The sequence below is a fragment of the Dioszegia hungarica genome, assembly GCF_025882075.1.
Source record: "Dioszegia hungarica strain PDD-24b-2 chromosome Unknown MKK02contig_8, whole genome shotgun sequence".
Classification (NCBI taxonomy): Eukaryota; Fungi; Basidiomycota; class Tremellomycetes; order Tremellales; family Bulleribasidiaceae; genus Dioszegia; species Dioszegia hungarica.
Window position 1 is genome coordinate 3,908,873 of NW_026515770.1, and position 15,336 is coordinate 3,924,208.

A 15,336-nucleotide genomic window follows, 5' to 3' on the forward strand; every position below is an offset into this window, starting at 1 on the left:
TCTGCCCATAGGGAAGAGGCACTAGGGGGCTCGTACGTCCGGTGCAGTGTTGAGGAGATCTAACAATGGAGATCCGGAACCAGAGGGAGCAGCAGAAAGCCAAAAAGAACATTCCATCTCTCCCTTGCCCCTCTCCGACTCCCAGGGCAAAAGATGTAAGCCCGACGTGGGGCTCGAACCCACGACCGAGTGATCGAACCGAGCCTCTCTTTGGCGGCTGGCGTTCAGGCCGACTCGAAGTGAGATGTTGAGGGGGAACTGGAGGCACAAGCGGCTCCTACACCTCTCGCAAAGGTTGAGCGTACTTGTATGTTACGTTGCACTTCTTTTCCATAGCCCGGTTGGCTCAGTTGGTAGAGTTGCTGACTCTTATTTACCGATAAGAATCATCAGCCGGTCGTGGGTTCGAGCCCCACATCGGGCTACTGTCGTCTCTTCCAGTCGGAAGTTGGCAACTACCTCTTTTTTTCATCGAAACTCTGTTGTCCTGCGCCTGCGATGCCTTGCCCAAAGTCTATCCTCCCGCGAGTGTGCTGTGATTGGTCCCTCATGGTGCTGATGGCTGTTCCCCTCGTGAGGCAACTGGTCTCTGCTGATAGGAACTCCTGTCCATGGCGTCGGGTTGAGTTTCGCCATTGCAGACTGGCTTCAGGCTGGATGGGCTGTTTTTTTTTGCATAGGTATATCCCCTCTGTCCCAGAGTCACTTAATCTACCAACTGATATAGCCGGGCTGAAAGGACGGTTTGCAAAAACAATATAAACCTTCACCGGAAGGTCCAGGACCCGAATGGGCCCTCCGCGGACCAATTTCTCCCCGAACTCCCTTTGGCAGATGATGCTGTCTGGCCTCATGTGCCGCTGTTGAACAGTGGCCTTGCGCATTGAAGGGCGGCTTCAGTGGGGTAGGTGCAAGGTGGGCACGGATGCATCTTCATGCTTCACTGAAGGTGGTCCTCCTCCCCGCCACATGTGAGTCTTCAGCCGCCGCCTCTTCGCCACTCGGACTCCACGACCGCCGAGGATCCGAGGTTTCTCCGTGGTCGTGCCGGATGCCTTGCCGCCTCTATCCGCGCATCGATTTGCTCACTATTTGCTCGGCCCCCTTCGCGTCTTGTCAATGTCCCACGTCTCAATCATTTAGTCCTCACCAGTCGCCTCCTACACTTCATCTTCGACCTTCTCGAAGTCTGGCCGAAAGCCCACTGGTCAGCGCATCCCCACCAGCCAAAAACACGATCCCTCCAGGTCCACTCCCCCACTCGGCCAGATCCGATGAGCAGTTCTGCTCGCACGACTCCCCCATTACCATGACCGTGCACCATCTGCCCCGCCTCTCTTCGTCGTCTGCGGAATACACGGACGATGAGAAGGCTTCCTCCACTCGACCTGATACAACAGCCGTCAATACTCCCTTCAATTTTACTCCTCGCAACTCCGAAGTGGCCATGCCAACTCCGCTGTGCGAAAAAGGGGTGCTATCGGCGGCCAAGGAGCAGAATGAGCAATACACCGAGATGGAGTCTGGACTGAGAGGGGGTGTGCAGCTGCGAGGAACCATCAGCCATCGTTCCCGGCGAGATGTGATGGGCGTTTTGGAGCGGGTGGAGAAGGTGGACATGGGAGACGGACTCGGAGAGCGGGAAGTTATCGTCATTGATTGGACGCCCAATGATCCAGGCGTAGGTCCTGTTTCTTGCTGGATCTGCGTGGCTGATTCCCAGAACCCATTCAATTGGTCTGAACCGCGCAAATACATCATCGTCTGGGTAGCGGTCCTCACCACAATGCTCACGGCGATGAACTGCACGTCGGTCGCCATCCTCACCGCTGCTGGAGGACCCGAGCACTTTGGCGTCAATCGAGAATCCTTCGTCCTGACCTTGACTCTCTTGCTCTTGACCATCAGCTTCACACCGCTGATACTGGCGCCCCTTAGCGAGACGGTACGTCGCTCAAAACCTGAGGGATTGGGCTGAATGTTACAGGTTGGTCGCAATATGATCCTCCAAATCACCTCGGTCATGTACGTAAAACCTTGAAGGAGCTTGCATTCGGGCTGATTGACTAGCACTGCTCTCTTGTTCCTCCCACAAGCTCTATCCAAAAATTTCAGCCTCATGCTAGCGGTCAGATTCTTTCAAGGAATGTCCAGTTCAGTCGGAAACTCGATGGTACCAGGAACTATTGCCGATCTCTTCCATGCCAAAGATCGGGGCAGCGCCATGAATCTGTTCGCTTTGATGATCTTTGCTGGCCAAGTGAGTCAAGCTACCGTATCAGGAGGCCAGCTGACTGGCTTAGTCACTCGGTGGTGCTCTTTTTGGGTACATTGCGATGGACTGGGGAATCGCGTGGGCGTATGGCGTGAGTGCTTGTATTTGTAATCGCACAGTGGTAGCTGACCGTCAGTTCCAAGGTATCCTCGGCGCATTCTCTTGCGTTCTCAACCTGATCGTCCTCAGGGAGACAAGAAGTGATGTCCTGCTATCTCGGCGGGCAAGGCGGTTGACCAAGGAATCTGGCAAGTTGCATCTTTGCGCCGCAGATATCTCAAGACAAAGCTTTTGGACGGTCATGTCTATATCGCTTGTGCGACCGCTCCGTGAGTTACTTCATCTAAGGCCCGCTCTCAGCTGACTAGTGTAGAGTACCTCGTTACAGAGCCGATCGTCTCAGCCCTGTCTGCATGGATTGCTTTCGCCTGGGCTTGCGTCTTCCTCGGCGGCACCTCGATACTGCTCGTCTTCCAGGAGTATGGCTGGAATTATGGGCAGCTGGGCATGATTCAAATGTAAGCCTATACACTCTCATTATCTGCTAGGCTGACATGCAGTACGGTCCTCATCGGAGGCATCCTGGGCGCCATCTCCAACCGACATCAAGAGTACCTGTTCCGCCGCTCCGCACTTAAACCGGGCAATAACGGCCGCTCTCCACCTGAAGCTCGCCTGTACTGGGCAGCTTACGGCGGTCTCATGTTCCCGCTCGCCATGTTCGTTTTCGCATGGACAGGTCGACCTTGGATCCCGTGGGCTGTTCCTGCTGTATGTCTCATCATCGCCAACTGGGGGATCTACAGCATGTATGTGGGAATCTTGTGAGTTCAGCACCTTCTCGTCTTGCCTTGACGGCGGGCTGATTTCCAGCAATTACATTGCGGATGCGTACGAGGTGTACTCTTCCTCTGCACAAGCAGCTCAAAGTTTCTGCCGAAATATGGCGAGCGCGACTTTCCCCTTGTTCGCACATCAAATGGTGAGCGTCGCGCTGCTCGGCCAGACAACAAAGCTCATGATCAAGTACAAAGGCCTGGGATACCCGCAGGCGACTACCCTGGTTGCCTCGGTCGCTCTTGCCCTCGCTGCCGCCCCGCTTCTGCTCCTGCGGTATGGCAAAGTCTTGCGAGCGCGGAGTAGAGTAGCCAGTGCGTTGGAGGGGTCTGCCGAGATCGCCGAGGAGACCGGGCATTGATCAGTCTTGGGGTTTGATCTTCTTGTATCATGTAGAACCTCTTCTACCTAGACATAGACTATTCATTTGCATGCTATTCTATAGATACAACATACTGACTTCTATGTACATTAGCAGATTACGCATTGCCAAGATTCCCGCCTCTGCTGATCAATCATCCCCTGGCTCAGAGTCCGACTCCCACTCTGCACCGTCATCCTCATCTTCGACCACAGCCATCGGTTTCGCCTCGATAGCTCCCAGACCAGCCGCCTCCGGTTGCGCCCCAACTACCTCGTGAGCTGGTTCACTTCCATCCTGTATAACGCCGTCGTCCTGGACATTGCCGTCCGGCTTCTCGGCCCTCTCGACCCCGGCGGGCGCTGCTTCCCCTTCCGATGGTTCGCCCAGCAAGGAAGGATCATGCTCTATCTCCGCATCATCCGCCACCGCCGCCGTCGCGTCAGGTACAGCCACCTGGGCCGCCTGCGCCGCATCCGCTTGCCTATCTTCCGCCTCCGCCTTCTCTGCGCCGGCCACCTTGTCGTCCGACACCTCCTTCTCCGCGTCCATCGGCGGCTCATAGTTCTCTACGCGCTCCTCCACCACATATTCGGCGTCGATAACGGCTTGCCGCCACTTGCGCCATTGAGCAGGCATGGTCGGTATACGTAGGCAGCAGAATTTGGCGAACCAAGTGACGATCCCGGCGACTCGGACTGCTATATCAGCTATCGGCTCGTTTCTTTTCGCTTCATGTTGCTCCTCTGACTCACATTCGGCCATCATGAACCGCTGTTTCGGCATGGCCATCGCCATGGGCTCCCTTCCTGCCAGGAGCAAAGTCAAGCTGTACGTGAATACGAAAGGTAACGATATGTCGATGGCCAGCGAGGCGAATTCAGCGCGTAGGATGAGAGCGATGTGCCGGAGATTGTGCTCGAATGGGTCGCTCCATAGCTGATGATTAGCTAAGGATCTGTTGGGTTTATAAGTGGAACTTACCTGGTGGACTTCGTGCGCTTCCTCTCCTCTGATCCGGCCAAAAAGACCGCAAGCGCCAAGCTCTATCGAATTGAGTATAGCACCCAGCGCCCTGATGCGTGAGCTCCACTCTTATATCAGAATAGCTGAAACTTACCAGACATCCCAAATGTGAACAACAGGAGCAGCAAAGCTGAGTCCGTATCGCATAAACAACCCCACCCTGAGCTCCCATACCATGCCCCTCAAGATCGGATGCACCAAGTAGATCGCAAAGATGGCAATGGCCTTGCGCATTCTCGCCATGAAGTACCGCTTGAGTTTGGTTTGACGAGTGGCGAGTCGCCTCTCTCTCGCGCGTCCGAGGGCGACCGTGATCACGTAGGTACGGCGACCGGCCAGAATGGCGGCATAGATGGTGTATGCGCCAACAAGCTAGTGGTCAGCTTGGACATCAAGCAAGATATGTGAAACTTACGAAGGAGTAGCCATCGTGCACCTGGCCAAAACGCCCCTTCAAAATCTCCCGTCCCAACACGATAGGTCCCAGCGTGGCCAAACCCATCGTCGCTCCACCGCCCGCAAGCATCGATAAGATAAAGACATGCACCCTCGTCCTCCACTTCTCCGGAAGAAACACCACCTTGAAGTCCATGACCGGATTCCTGTCCGCCTTCCGAGACAAGAGATCCTGACGGATCATCTTGAGCTTGTCGTGCTCCGTCTTGGGCTGTCGGCGGTCATCGAGAGGGATGAACATCCCCTCGCGGCGCGTTGAGCCGCGTACTTTGACGGAAAGGAGGACGACGCGGTCTTGAGCGGGTACGCGAGCGAATGTCGCGTCGGACTGGTACGATCCGAAAAGCAGACGGAAGGGGATGTCGAGGGCGTTCCAGATGATGCTTTCGACTCGGCCAGGCTTGGCAGGTTGGGTCCAGTCGCGCCCATCTGACGAATTGAGGAGCAGGCGATCGAGTCGGAGAAGTCGGGTCGAGTAGCGCCAATACACGCCCAGGAACTTCTTCAGGGTACGCTGCGGCCGAATCGAATGGATAGTGTGGGGTAGAGCAACAAGGAGAAAGATATAGTCGAAGGGGATGGGACTGAGCGGTCCACTGGAACATGAGCTTGGTCCTGGCGCAAGCTGTGCAAACTCACAATCCATCTCTTCTGAGGGGTAAGATGCCGTTCGGTACAAGCCATTTGATGCCCCATGGGACAGCGCCGAACAGCCACCAAACGAGGAAGCTATACATAAGCGTCGAAAGCCCAAGCTGCTGATTAGCGAGGCCCGCTCCCAGTATTGATGAACTTACTTTGCGGAATTGCGCCCCGGCCGATCGGTCGATAATCTCCTTGACTGGCGAGTACTTTGGATCGTGCGGGTCTCGGATGAAGTAAAGTGCTCCCGGTCGGCAGTACTGCCCTGTCAGCCAGACTTTTGTACAGTCTCGGAGATCTGCGCTGACGTACCGATCGGCACCAGGCCAGAACCTGAGCAAATCCGTACATGAAGCTGCGCTATCAGCTTGTAAGCCCAGTGTGGACTACGACCAACTCACATAGTACCGACAAGCCAGGTCATGAAGGCCACTCCGAGCGCGATCTCCCTCGTCTCCTTGATCTTCTCCAGCACTGAAGTATACGGAACCAGCGGCATCGAGCACAAGGCCATGAGCGCACCAGCACCGAGCGGGAAGGCGACCAGCTCGAGCGCAAGGAACATGATGAGCTGACGAGTCAGCTGGCTACCCCACGGACTGCAGAGCTAATTAACCTTGACCGAAGCCCTGAATCGTCTAAGACCCTTCTTCCACTCGTCACTCGCTTGGATGTGTCCCATCTCCCCCAGCCACGCCACGGTGACCACCAGACCGAGCACAACAGCGTAGGCGAGGACGAGACAGGCGATCCCATCGCCGATGGTCCCGCTCGTGGCGGTCCGAATGGCGAAGGAGCGGTAGACGTCGTAGGCTTTGTAGGCCTTGTTGCCGAAGAGAGCGAGACCGTCGAGGATAGTCTCGGACTTGATATCGAGAGGAATGACAAGGGTCGACGGGATGAGGGTCAGGCGGGAGGTGATGAGGTCGGGAATGGCGATGCTGAGGATACGCGGATCGCGTAGCACCGGCTCTGCGACCGTCCCGATCCCAGCAAAATTCTTCGCTTTGCCCAGCATTCCCGCGAGATCCAGCCCACCTGACGAGCTGTATCGCCCCTCAAGCCCCAACACCCTCGCCAGGATCTTTCCGGCCGCCAGGAACGCCCCACCGAGTGGCTTGAGCACTACATCCCGCACAATCTCCACGACGATGTCGACGATGGGATCGGTCAGGTACCGAGACCAGCGGAGGAATGTCCGAGCGATGCTCCAACCGAGTTTGGCGATACCGAGGATGGAACGTATTGGATCGATGCAGAGCAGCATCTTGCCGGCCGTCATAGGGAAGAGGACGAAGGTGGACATGGTGGCGCCCATGATGGCGATAGCGAGGATGAGGTTCTGGATGAGAGCCGAGTAAGGGCCAACAAGACCGACGACTGCGGTGTCAGCACGAAATTGTAAACGCTCAGGCTAGACTCACCCTCCAAGATCTGATCCCAGTCGTCCGGTGCCCATGCGCCCCCTTCTTCGTCCTCAAACATGACCTCCTCGGCCTCCTCGGCTGGATTATCTTCCGCGTCTTCATCCTCTTCCGCCTGATCGAGTGCGACAATGTCCTCGTCCCCTGCGACCGTATCCCCGTCCTCTACCTCTTCATGCACATCACCCGCCGCCTCCTGCCATATCTTCACCGCCTCTCGCTCCTCCGCCGCCTCCGCCGCCCGTGTCTCTTGGCGCCAGTCCTCGTCCTCCCAAAGCTCCGCAGCGATTTGTTCCGGCGCAGCCTCCGCTGCCATCGCCCCTCGGTGCCTCTCATGATCGGTCGAGGCCCTAGCATGGACATGCCGATTCTTGTGCGCCATATACTGAGCGAGGTCTTGTTGGTCATTGAGCTCGACATCAAGTGAGGCTACGAGTCCGGTCGATTTCGGTAAGGGAGCATCTTCGCTTTCTCTGGGTGCGGCAGCTGATGCTCCGCCGATGAGAGCCGATCCGGAGGGTGCTTGTTGAAATTGACCAGCCTCTTCGTGAGAGCGATCCGATGCCGCCCCGTCCGCCAGGTCGGCCAAAGTCTCGGCCCCAGGCACCTTGTCTGCGGAAACATCGCCGGACAAGTTGTCTTCCCCACCGTAAACCTCCCAGGGCATCGGAGCCGCGGGCTGAAAGAGTGGCTGTGGGTGTCCAGTACGACCGACGACCGCATCAGGAGATGGGGGCACGGCTGTGTCGCCCGGAGACGGCACCGAGATCTCATCCGTAGGGCCGCTAATTGAAGCAACAGCGTTCGGGAGAGGGAGCTCCGTGGCCCCCTCGGGATAGGCGGCGGGCACGCTCAGCCTATCTCCCTCTTCCGCCTTCTTGCCCTGCATTCCCTTAGCTTCCGCCGATCCCGCCTTGTCCCCTCCTGCAATCAAATTGGAGAGTATCTCGCGGATCTCATCCGACAGATCCTTGTAACTTTTTATCAATGTATCCACTTTCGCCATCATCTCTGAGATCTTGTCCCCGTCCGCTAGGATAGTGTCCAAGCGCAGATTGATGTTGGTCATTTCGGTAAGGTCAAATTCGGTGGCACCCGTCGTTGGGCGCGATGCTATGACCGACATGTCCTGCGAAGCCGCCGTGTGTCGATCTTGGTTATCGGACGAGGCGGCTTCGACTAGCTGCAGGAGATACGTAAGCGGGTTGTCGGTGGGCATCGATCTGACGAACGCAAGCATCTCTGCAGGCGATAATGATGGCTTGGCTTCGAGAGGCGAAGAAGGTGGTGTCGGAGCTGGGGTAGCTGGTTGCACCGACGGGTCCGCCGTAACGTCCGAACTGGACACCACGATGGTGTCAGGCACCGGCTGTTGTTCCGGATCCCCGCTTGCAGAGTCCTCTTCTATTCCGTTCGGCGCTGGAGGGAGCTCCTGGACCATTGCGCCTGTTGCGGATCCTTCCGCCGCATCCCTCAGCAACTCCGGTGCCCTCCACGCCGCCGCATCCAATCCCTTCGCCAACTCCGCCCTAGCTCTTGAGCTACGCAGCGCTTCAGCCTGATCGAGGAGGGTCTCAAACCAAATGACGCCTTGACGATACCGGACGTCGATGGAAGCTTCGGGGTCGATCGTGCCGGATCCCGCGGCTGTGCGACGAGCGGCGAGTGTGGAAGGGCCGGGACCGCCTTGGCTGAGCCCTGGCTCGATGTGACCCGGCGGGGGGACCGAGTCGGCGCGGGTTGGAAGGACCGGGACCGCACCGACGGGGTCCGTCACTCGCTCGTCCCGCACGCTCTCGACGTCTTCACCGTCCCCATCCTCGTCCCCGCCTTCCCCGCCACTATCCGTCTCCCAATCCTCCAGCTTCGCCGCGTCATTCAACATCTTGATACTCGCATCGCGCCTATCGTCCTCCGCCTCCCTCCTCATCTGCCTGACCACCTTGGCATTCAGAGGGATGAGCTTCCCACTCGGTATCTTCGTAAAGCGCCTCTCCGCTATGCCGTTCCGGATGACCCATTCCTCGGGGATGATCCGCTCGTCCTTGGGCGGAGTGGGCTTTTCGTGATTCGCCCAGTTATAGCTCGAGTACCACTCCCGGAGGAAGATGAGCGATACGATGACAGCCGCGAGACCGATCGAGAGCATTTGGCCTTGAAAGATGAAGTATGGCGTGGGGGCGTCGAAGGAGGCGCCGGTAAGGTGGGATCTGAGCTGGGGTGTGGGTAGGGGAGGTGGGGGTAATGGGTCAAGAGGCGTGCTCAGATCGTACTCCGCTGCACTTCTGGTCAAGTTGAAGCAGAACCTGACGGCGCGCTCGAGGAGCTTGAGAGGACCGGATTGGAATATCGTGGCGTTGTCGTGTAAGCGGGGGGGCGAGGGACTGGGGAGTAAGGACGAGGTAGCATTGCCGACGAGCTCTTGGATGGTGACGTTCTCGACGGCGGTCATGTCGACGAGCCGTTCGGACGCGTCTCGGGGCACCAAGCCGGCGATCCTGCTCAAGCGTCAGCGATAGCCCTCTTCCCGAAGGAAAGGACTCACGCAAAATCTGCAAACCATCCAAAAGTTCTCAGCCCGCCCATGTTCGCCATGGGAAGCACGACGAGCCAGACCAGTATGACGAGCCAGCATCGATAGATGTACTTTAGCGTCCGACCGATGTAGCGCTCGATCTGGCGAAAGTAGACCGTAGGCGGAATGATCGAAGGGAGATTCGGTGGATAAACTGGTACGGTAAGCTCTGTGGCTACGACGAACCATCTATTCGGCGGGGAAGCTCACCTTTGGTGAATTCGTACTGATGGCCGCATATCTCGCACTGCTTCTTCTGGCTCATAGCTAACCAGCTCTTCAAGCTATACCTTCAGCTTATGGATCGCCCGAGCTGGGATCTGATGGCTCACCAATCCGGATGTACGTATCGTACTGAGCCCGAGCACTTGCATGGATGCACCATAGGATTGAACTCGTCTGCTTCCAGTCTGCAGACCCTGCAGACATCTATGAGATCAGCAGGCACCAGATAAGAATCGGCCAGGTGAAGGGAGCTGGTTTCTTGGCGAAGGCCCCGACTTCGGACTGAAGACTTACCCTCTTCCTGCTCCTCCCCCTCTATACCTATTCTGAACGGGTCGTCCACCATCTTAGCTACGTGTAGCTCTTACCAGCTGGTCTTACGAGCTGGAGGGACGTACATAGATTCGCAGCTTGGACGAGCAGAAAGGAGAGGGATTTCTGAAACGCGCACGGACTTGTTCCAATTTCTACCCGATCCGGCAACTCGTGTACCCGCATGGTCCTCACTGCTCAGACCTCGCTCGATCCGGTCCCCCACCCAGCAACCCCCCATTCAACCACTCTTGCCACCATACTTCATCCTCACCACAACACACCTCAGCGAGCATCATGAGGACCTCCACGCTCGTCACACTCCTTCCCTTCCTCGCTGGCGCGATCGCCACCCCCTTCCAGTTCCCCACCGACCCTACCCAGCTGGCCGCGCAAGCGGTCCACTCGGTCCAGGACTGGTTCTCTGGCGCCGTCTCTCAGGCGAGCACCAAGTTTGAGCAATGGGAGAAGGAGAGTTCAGTCGTCAAGGCCGAGAATGTAGTGACCAACGGTATTGAATGTACGTATCCCCCTTCACGTCCCGGCTCCGGGTCCTTGACCCCGATAAGGAAGGTGGACTGATCGTCAGACCTCTCCCTCACCCATCCCGAGTTCCCGCTACACCGACTCCGAGTGGTCTCACCCAAGATCTGTGACTCGTCCGTGAAGCAGTACTCGGGCTACCTCGATATTAGCGAGACCAAGCACCTCTTCTTCTGGTTCGAGGAGTCTCGGTCCAAGCCGAAGGACGACCCCTTGGTATTGTGGCTCAACGGTGAGCAGCTAGCCCGCCTGGTTCATTCCCTCTGGCATAGCTGACAATATAGGCGGACCTGGATGCTCATCCACCACCGGGCTGCTGTTCGAGCTCGGCGGCTGCACCATCGAAAACGAAGGCCAGAATGTCACCCGCAACAAGCACTCTTGGAACAACGTCGCCAACGTGCTCTTCCTGGACCAGCCCGTCGGCGTCGGATTCAGCTACAGCGACTCGGGAGAGGTCAACAACAGTCCTGCAGCGGCTGAGGATGTCTACGCTTTCCTCATTCTGTTCATCTCGCAGGTCAGCTACGGTACTTTGAGCGTCCTTCTGGTCTCCAAGCTGACATAGCAGTTCGACAAGTACGCCAAGCAGCCCTTCCACATCGCTGGCGAGTCGTACGCTGGAACCTACCTTCCACACATCGCCAACGTCATCCACTCGCACAACTCGGCCCTCCAGCTTGCGCCTACGCCCAAGGTCCCGGTGCTCAACTTTAAGTCGGTCATGATCGGGTAAGTTGTGTGCAATCCCGCGACAAGCGAAGTGCTCCAGCTGATCCCGTAGAAATGGTCTCACCAACGCATACGAGCAGTTCGGCGCCGTCGCAGAGTAAGCTATCCAATCCATCGCATAGATTCCGCGGGATTCCAGCTGACATTTCAGCTGGGCTTGTGATGGTCCATACGCCGTCTATGCTCCCGACGCTAGCGAGTGTGTAGCCCTCCGCGGGAAACAGCCTCGGTGCCAGAGCTTGATCTCTAGCTGCCAGAAGTAAGCTGGCCCAAGCCCATCGCTGCGGGCTGTAGCTGATAGGGACAGGACCGGCTCCCGATTCTCCTGCGTCCCTGCCGCACTCTACTGCTGGAGCTTGTTCAACAGCCTCCAAGAGCTCGTAAGCTATCCAATACGGCTCGGTGGGCTTGAAGCTGACAAGTAGGGCTTGAACATGTACGACGTGCGTAGGAAGTGCGACAAGAGCAAGGACAAGGATGGACCTGTAAGCTGGGCCGTGTGAAACGATGAATACTGGGTCTAGCTTACATCTCAGCTGTGCTACAGGGAGATGGGCTGGATGGAGACCTACCTCAACAAGCCCGAGGTGAAGAAGGGTAAGCTGCCTCAAACAGGTCGACTGCACGAAAGGAAGCTGACAGACAGAACTCGGTGCCCCTGCCGATATCAACTTTGAGTCTTGCAACATGAAGATCAACCAGAACTTGTGCGTTGAGCGTAGCCGCCCTGTGACAGGCAAAGGTGGACTCAACTGACAGAACAGCTTGCTCCAGGGTGATGGAGTCAAGGACACCGCTTCGCTTCTCCCTGCGCTGATCGAGGATGGGATTCGGGTACTGCTATATTCTGGCGAGGCGGACATGCGTGAGTACTAGACTTCAGCTCAGATGTACCCCGCGTCTTGGGTGCAAGAGCTGATCCGCTAGTCGTCAACTTTATCGGCTGCTCCCGCGTCCTCGATACACTCGTGACCTCGTACCAAAACGCATACCTCGCCGCGCCTACGCACAACTTTACCGCCTCGGACGGCAAGGTCTCGGGCTGGACCAAGAAGGCCGGGGACGGTGCAGGAAATGTCGCTTTTGTAGCCTTTGCGAACGCTGGACACATGGTCAGTTGGCAGGGCTATATGACTCACAAACGCACAGCTGACTGAGCAGGTACCGCACGACGACCCCGTTGCTGCGTTGACTATGTTTGAGCGGTGGTTGGCTAACAAGCCGCTTGCTTGATCTGAAGCTCGGAGAGGGGGTCAAGGAATCAGAGAGGAGAGGACCGGGGCGGGACAATACATGACCGTAGCAGAAGTAAGAAGAGGTCGATCACAAGGAGCAGCTCGAATGTATCTCTGTAGCATTGAAGTGACATGATATGGTTGCGTAATCTCGCTGTCATGAGCGAGTCGGCTGGAATGTACTATCTATGACAACATGAACCACCTTTCTTCCAACCATCGTTATTCGTTCCCCCGTCAATCTATGCCTCGGCCATCTGCAACTCCTCCGCCTCGGGCGCCAATTCGCCCTCCAACTCCCTCCTTTCCTCCTCCTTATCCTCCCCTACCCACCCACCGCCCTTGCCCCCATCCAACCATCCCTCCCAATACTCGCAATCCTCCGCATTGACCGGTCCCCCTTCCGCACAAAAGTCAAACACCGGACATTTCCCACACGGGACCTCGGTCTGGCCGAGGGGTACCGTCATCCGGTTCGTCGCCCTATACACAATCTGGCGGTCCGAGAGGTTTTGCAACCCCGCGGGCTGGATCGACTCGCCAGCGGCCATGACGGGCCGACCGCGCCTGACGGGGCCGTCACCGTCGATATCTGAGGAATTGACCGAGGAGACCGAGTCGTCGGAATCGCTCTCTGAGGACGAGGAAGAGGAGGAGGACGAAGAGGAAGATGAAGAATCGGAGGATTTGGAGCGCTTTTTGGTGGAGGATTTGGATTTGGACTTTTTACGGTCGGCCGCTTCGACGTCGGAGAGCGCCACGAGGGAGTCGGGGGCATCAGAGTCAGAGTCGGCGTTCTGCACGTCAGCTCTAGAAACGAATACGGACCAGACTGCTATCTTCTCCATCCCCTGCTACGGCTGCCACAGTGGTCTTCCACCATCGAGCACCACTCTGCTCTCCACTCCGACTCGCTCCATCTCTCCACATCTGAGAGTTGACTCCAGCTCACCTTTGACTTTTTCGACTTCTGTCGACTTTTTTCCCTCTTCCTCCGTTTTCTTTCCCTCTTCTTTTCTCGAAGTCGATCCTTCTCGCGCCGTTTTCTCTCCTTCTCCCGCTCTCGCTCCTTGGCCTTCTCTCTCTTCTTACGCGCCCTGGCCTTCTGTTTTTCCTTATCGCGAGCCAACTCGGCTCTCCGGTCCTTCTCATCATCGTCCATTTCGTCATCCTCGTCCTCCCCGACCCCGCCGGCATCCCCATTCCCGCCCTTCGCCCGCTTCCGTACCGGCTCATCATCATCCGACATGTCATTATCGCCCATGACCCCTCCGACGGGTTTGATGATCTCCACGAGCCCGTCGAGCTCCAAAGCGCGCATAACCTCCATAATCTCCTTGACGCCGAGCCGCGCCTGGACGATGTTGAGCTTGTCGACGAATTGGAGGAGTTGTTTGGGGGTGGGAAGACTGGGGGTGCGCCCGGCGGGGTAGATGGGGTTGTTGACGGTCGAGGATTCGCCGTTTTTATTGGATCCGTATCCTTTGAAGGTCTGCACCAGATCAGCTACTTCTACAGATACTCAAGTGGAGCAGAAGCGAAGGACGTACCTTCTTCCGGACATGCTCAAGCAGGACGTCCCGGATGACATCCACCAGTCCCTCGTCAAACTCCTTGTTGTCGTCGTACCAGATACCGCCCGTCAGGTCCGCCGCGGGCTTGTATTGCGCGGAGTGGTAGAGCGTGGTAGTCGGAGCCTGGACGTCAGCCATCACTCTAGAGACCGGGCAGTATATGAGTCCTCTCATCAAGGATCATGCACGAGGCCTGAGGTATCCGGTTGCTACTCACAGAAACAGCCTTGAATTGCTTGATGAGCCCAATCTTCTCAAGCTCTGTGATGTTCTTCCGTAGCATCGTCGGGGGCATGACCTCTTGCGGGATGAGTCGACGTATCCGGACCATGGATATTCCGCGATCAGTCGCGTCCTCGATGACTCGCTTGACGAGCTTTTGTTCCGCCGTCAAGCTGACCACACTGAATGTCTGTCAGCTCTGACTGTCCATGGAAGTGGGTAAAGGGAGAGCTCACTCTTCACGAGCTTTGCTCTTTTGAGCATTGAACATCTTGTCCCCGCTCGGCATGCTCGATACAGTCATCAACCCCTGCGGACATCAGCTCGAGCTCATTTCGACCCTTCACTAAACCCAAGAGGTGGACATACCACCGAGATGAGATTGGCGAGGGAGCTCTGCAGCTCCTTCTGCTTGATCATTGGCAGGCTCGTTTGTAGCTGTAGCTCGCTCATACTCTGGGTTGTCAGCTCAGAGCCATGCCCATCTGGCAGAAGCATCTAGCTCACCTGCGACTTGGCCGCGAGGATCTTCTTCCAGACCTGCTGGTCGGTCAGGGAGAGTGCTTTCCCCATTTTGGCGAGAGGTTTTCGTTATGCTATCTCATCGATTCGGAGTAGTGGATCGGACAGACTGAGGCAGCTACGGTGGAGCTGCGAGCTACAGGGAGGCGGGTCAAGAGCGAAAGTTGAAGGCTGTTTTGGCTGAGACAACAGAGCTTTCAGAAATCCACCTCTTGGACGCACGGATCAACGTTTGGCTGGGTGACGTGGCTTTCCTGAAACGGGTATCAATTGACTGTAGTGGCTCCTGGTGGAGGTCAAGCGATAGGTCCACAAGGTCCAGCTTGGCCGTTCAATACATACAGCTTCTATACATCCTACCTACAGCGCCTCTCG

The 15,336-nt window shown here is 56.9% G+C and overlaps 4 protein-coding genes and 1 non-coding gene across 5 annotated transcripts; 3 read left to right on the forward strand and 2 right to left on the reverse strand.

Annotated features, from left to right (window-relative positions):
• The first annotated feature begins 335 nt into the window (after nucleotides 1-335).
• On the forward strand, nucleotides 336-424 carry MKK02DRAFT_t48. The gene has a single exon. It is a non-coding gene; the product is annotated as a tRNA-Lys (tRNA).
• A 1,023-nt stretch (nucleotides 425-1,447) lies between these two features.
• Nucleotides 1,448-3,473, forward strand: MKK02DRAFT_26949 (MSF transporter; the record flags this gene model as incomplete). The annotated part of the gene is made up of 10 exons (XM_053087280.1): nucleotides 1,448-1,681; nucleotides 1,724-1,945; nucleotides 1,988-2,025; nucleotides 2,071-2,260; nucleotides 2,304-2,376; nucleotides 2,419-2,604; nucleotides 2,649-2,793; nucleotides 2,836-3,099; nucleotides 3,149-3,257; nucleotides 3,303-3,473. 10 exons carry the CDS (start codon nucleotides 1,448-1,450, stop codon nucleotides 3,471-3,473), a joined length of 1,632 nt encoding a protein of 543 aa, XP_052946304.1.
• Nucleotides 3,474-3,623: 150 nt separating this feature from the next.
• On the reverse strand, nucleotides 3,624-9,970 carry MKK02DRAFT_33704 (uncharacterized protein; the record flags this gene model as incomplete). The annotated part of the gene is made up of 14 exons (XM_053088766.1): nucleotides 3,624-4,171; nucleotides 4,229-4,412; nucleotides 4,458-4,548; nucleotides 4,594-4,871; nucleotides 4,915-5,551; nucleotides 5,595-5,710; nucleotides 5,753-5,857; nucleotides 5,910-5,952; nucleotides 5,999-6,168; nucleotides 6,214-6,977; nucleotides 7,022-9,522; nucleotides 9,567-9,750; nucleotides 9,807-9,852; nucleotides 9,929-9,970. 14 exons carry the CDS (start codon nucleotides 9,968-9,970, stop codon nucleotides 3,624-3,626), a joined length of 5,709 nt encoding a protein of 1,902 aa, XP_052946305.1.
• A 460-nt stretch (nucleotides 9,971-10,430) lies between these two features.
• MKK02DRAFT_26100 (Alpha/Beta hydrolase protein) lies at nucleotides 10,431-12,641 on the forward strand (the record flags this gene model as incomplete). The annotated part of the gene is made up of 13 exons (XM_053087141.1): nucleotides 10,431-10,653; nucleotides 10,723-10,908; nucleotides 10,961-11,196; nucleotides 11,248-11,408; nucleotides 11,461-11,505; nucleotides 11,560-11,667; nucleotides 11,716-11,788; nucleotides 11,834-11,893; nucleotides 11,945-12,005; nucleotides 12,055-12,115; nucleotides 12,173-12,273; nucleotides 12,336-12,520; nucleotides 12,570-12,641. The coding sequence occupies 13 exons, from the start codon at nucleotides 10,431-10,433 to the stop codon at nucleotides 12,639-12,641; spliced, it is 1,572 nt and encodes a 523-aa protein (XP_052946306.1).
• Nucleotides 12,642-12,885: 244 nt separating this feature from the next.
• On the reverse strand, nucleotides 12,886-15,012 carry MKK02DRAFT_45234 (RNA polymerase Rpc34 subunit-domain-containing protein; the record flags this gene model as incomplete). Its single annotated transcript, XM_053093303.1, has 7 exons — nucleotides 12,886-13,440; nucleotides 13,596-14,135; nucleotides 14,194-14,340; nucleotides 14,435-14,621; nucleotides 14,676-14,749; nucleotides 14,809-14,895; nucleotides 14,947-15,012. The coding sequence occupies 7 exons, from the start codon at nucleotides 15,010-15,012 to the stop codon at nucleotides 12,886-12,888; spliced, it is 1,656 nt and encodes a 551-aa protein (XP_052946307.1).
• Nucleotides 15,013-15,336: the final 324 nt, after the last annotated feature.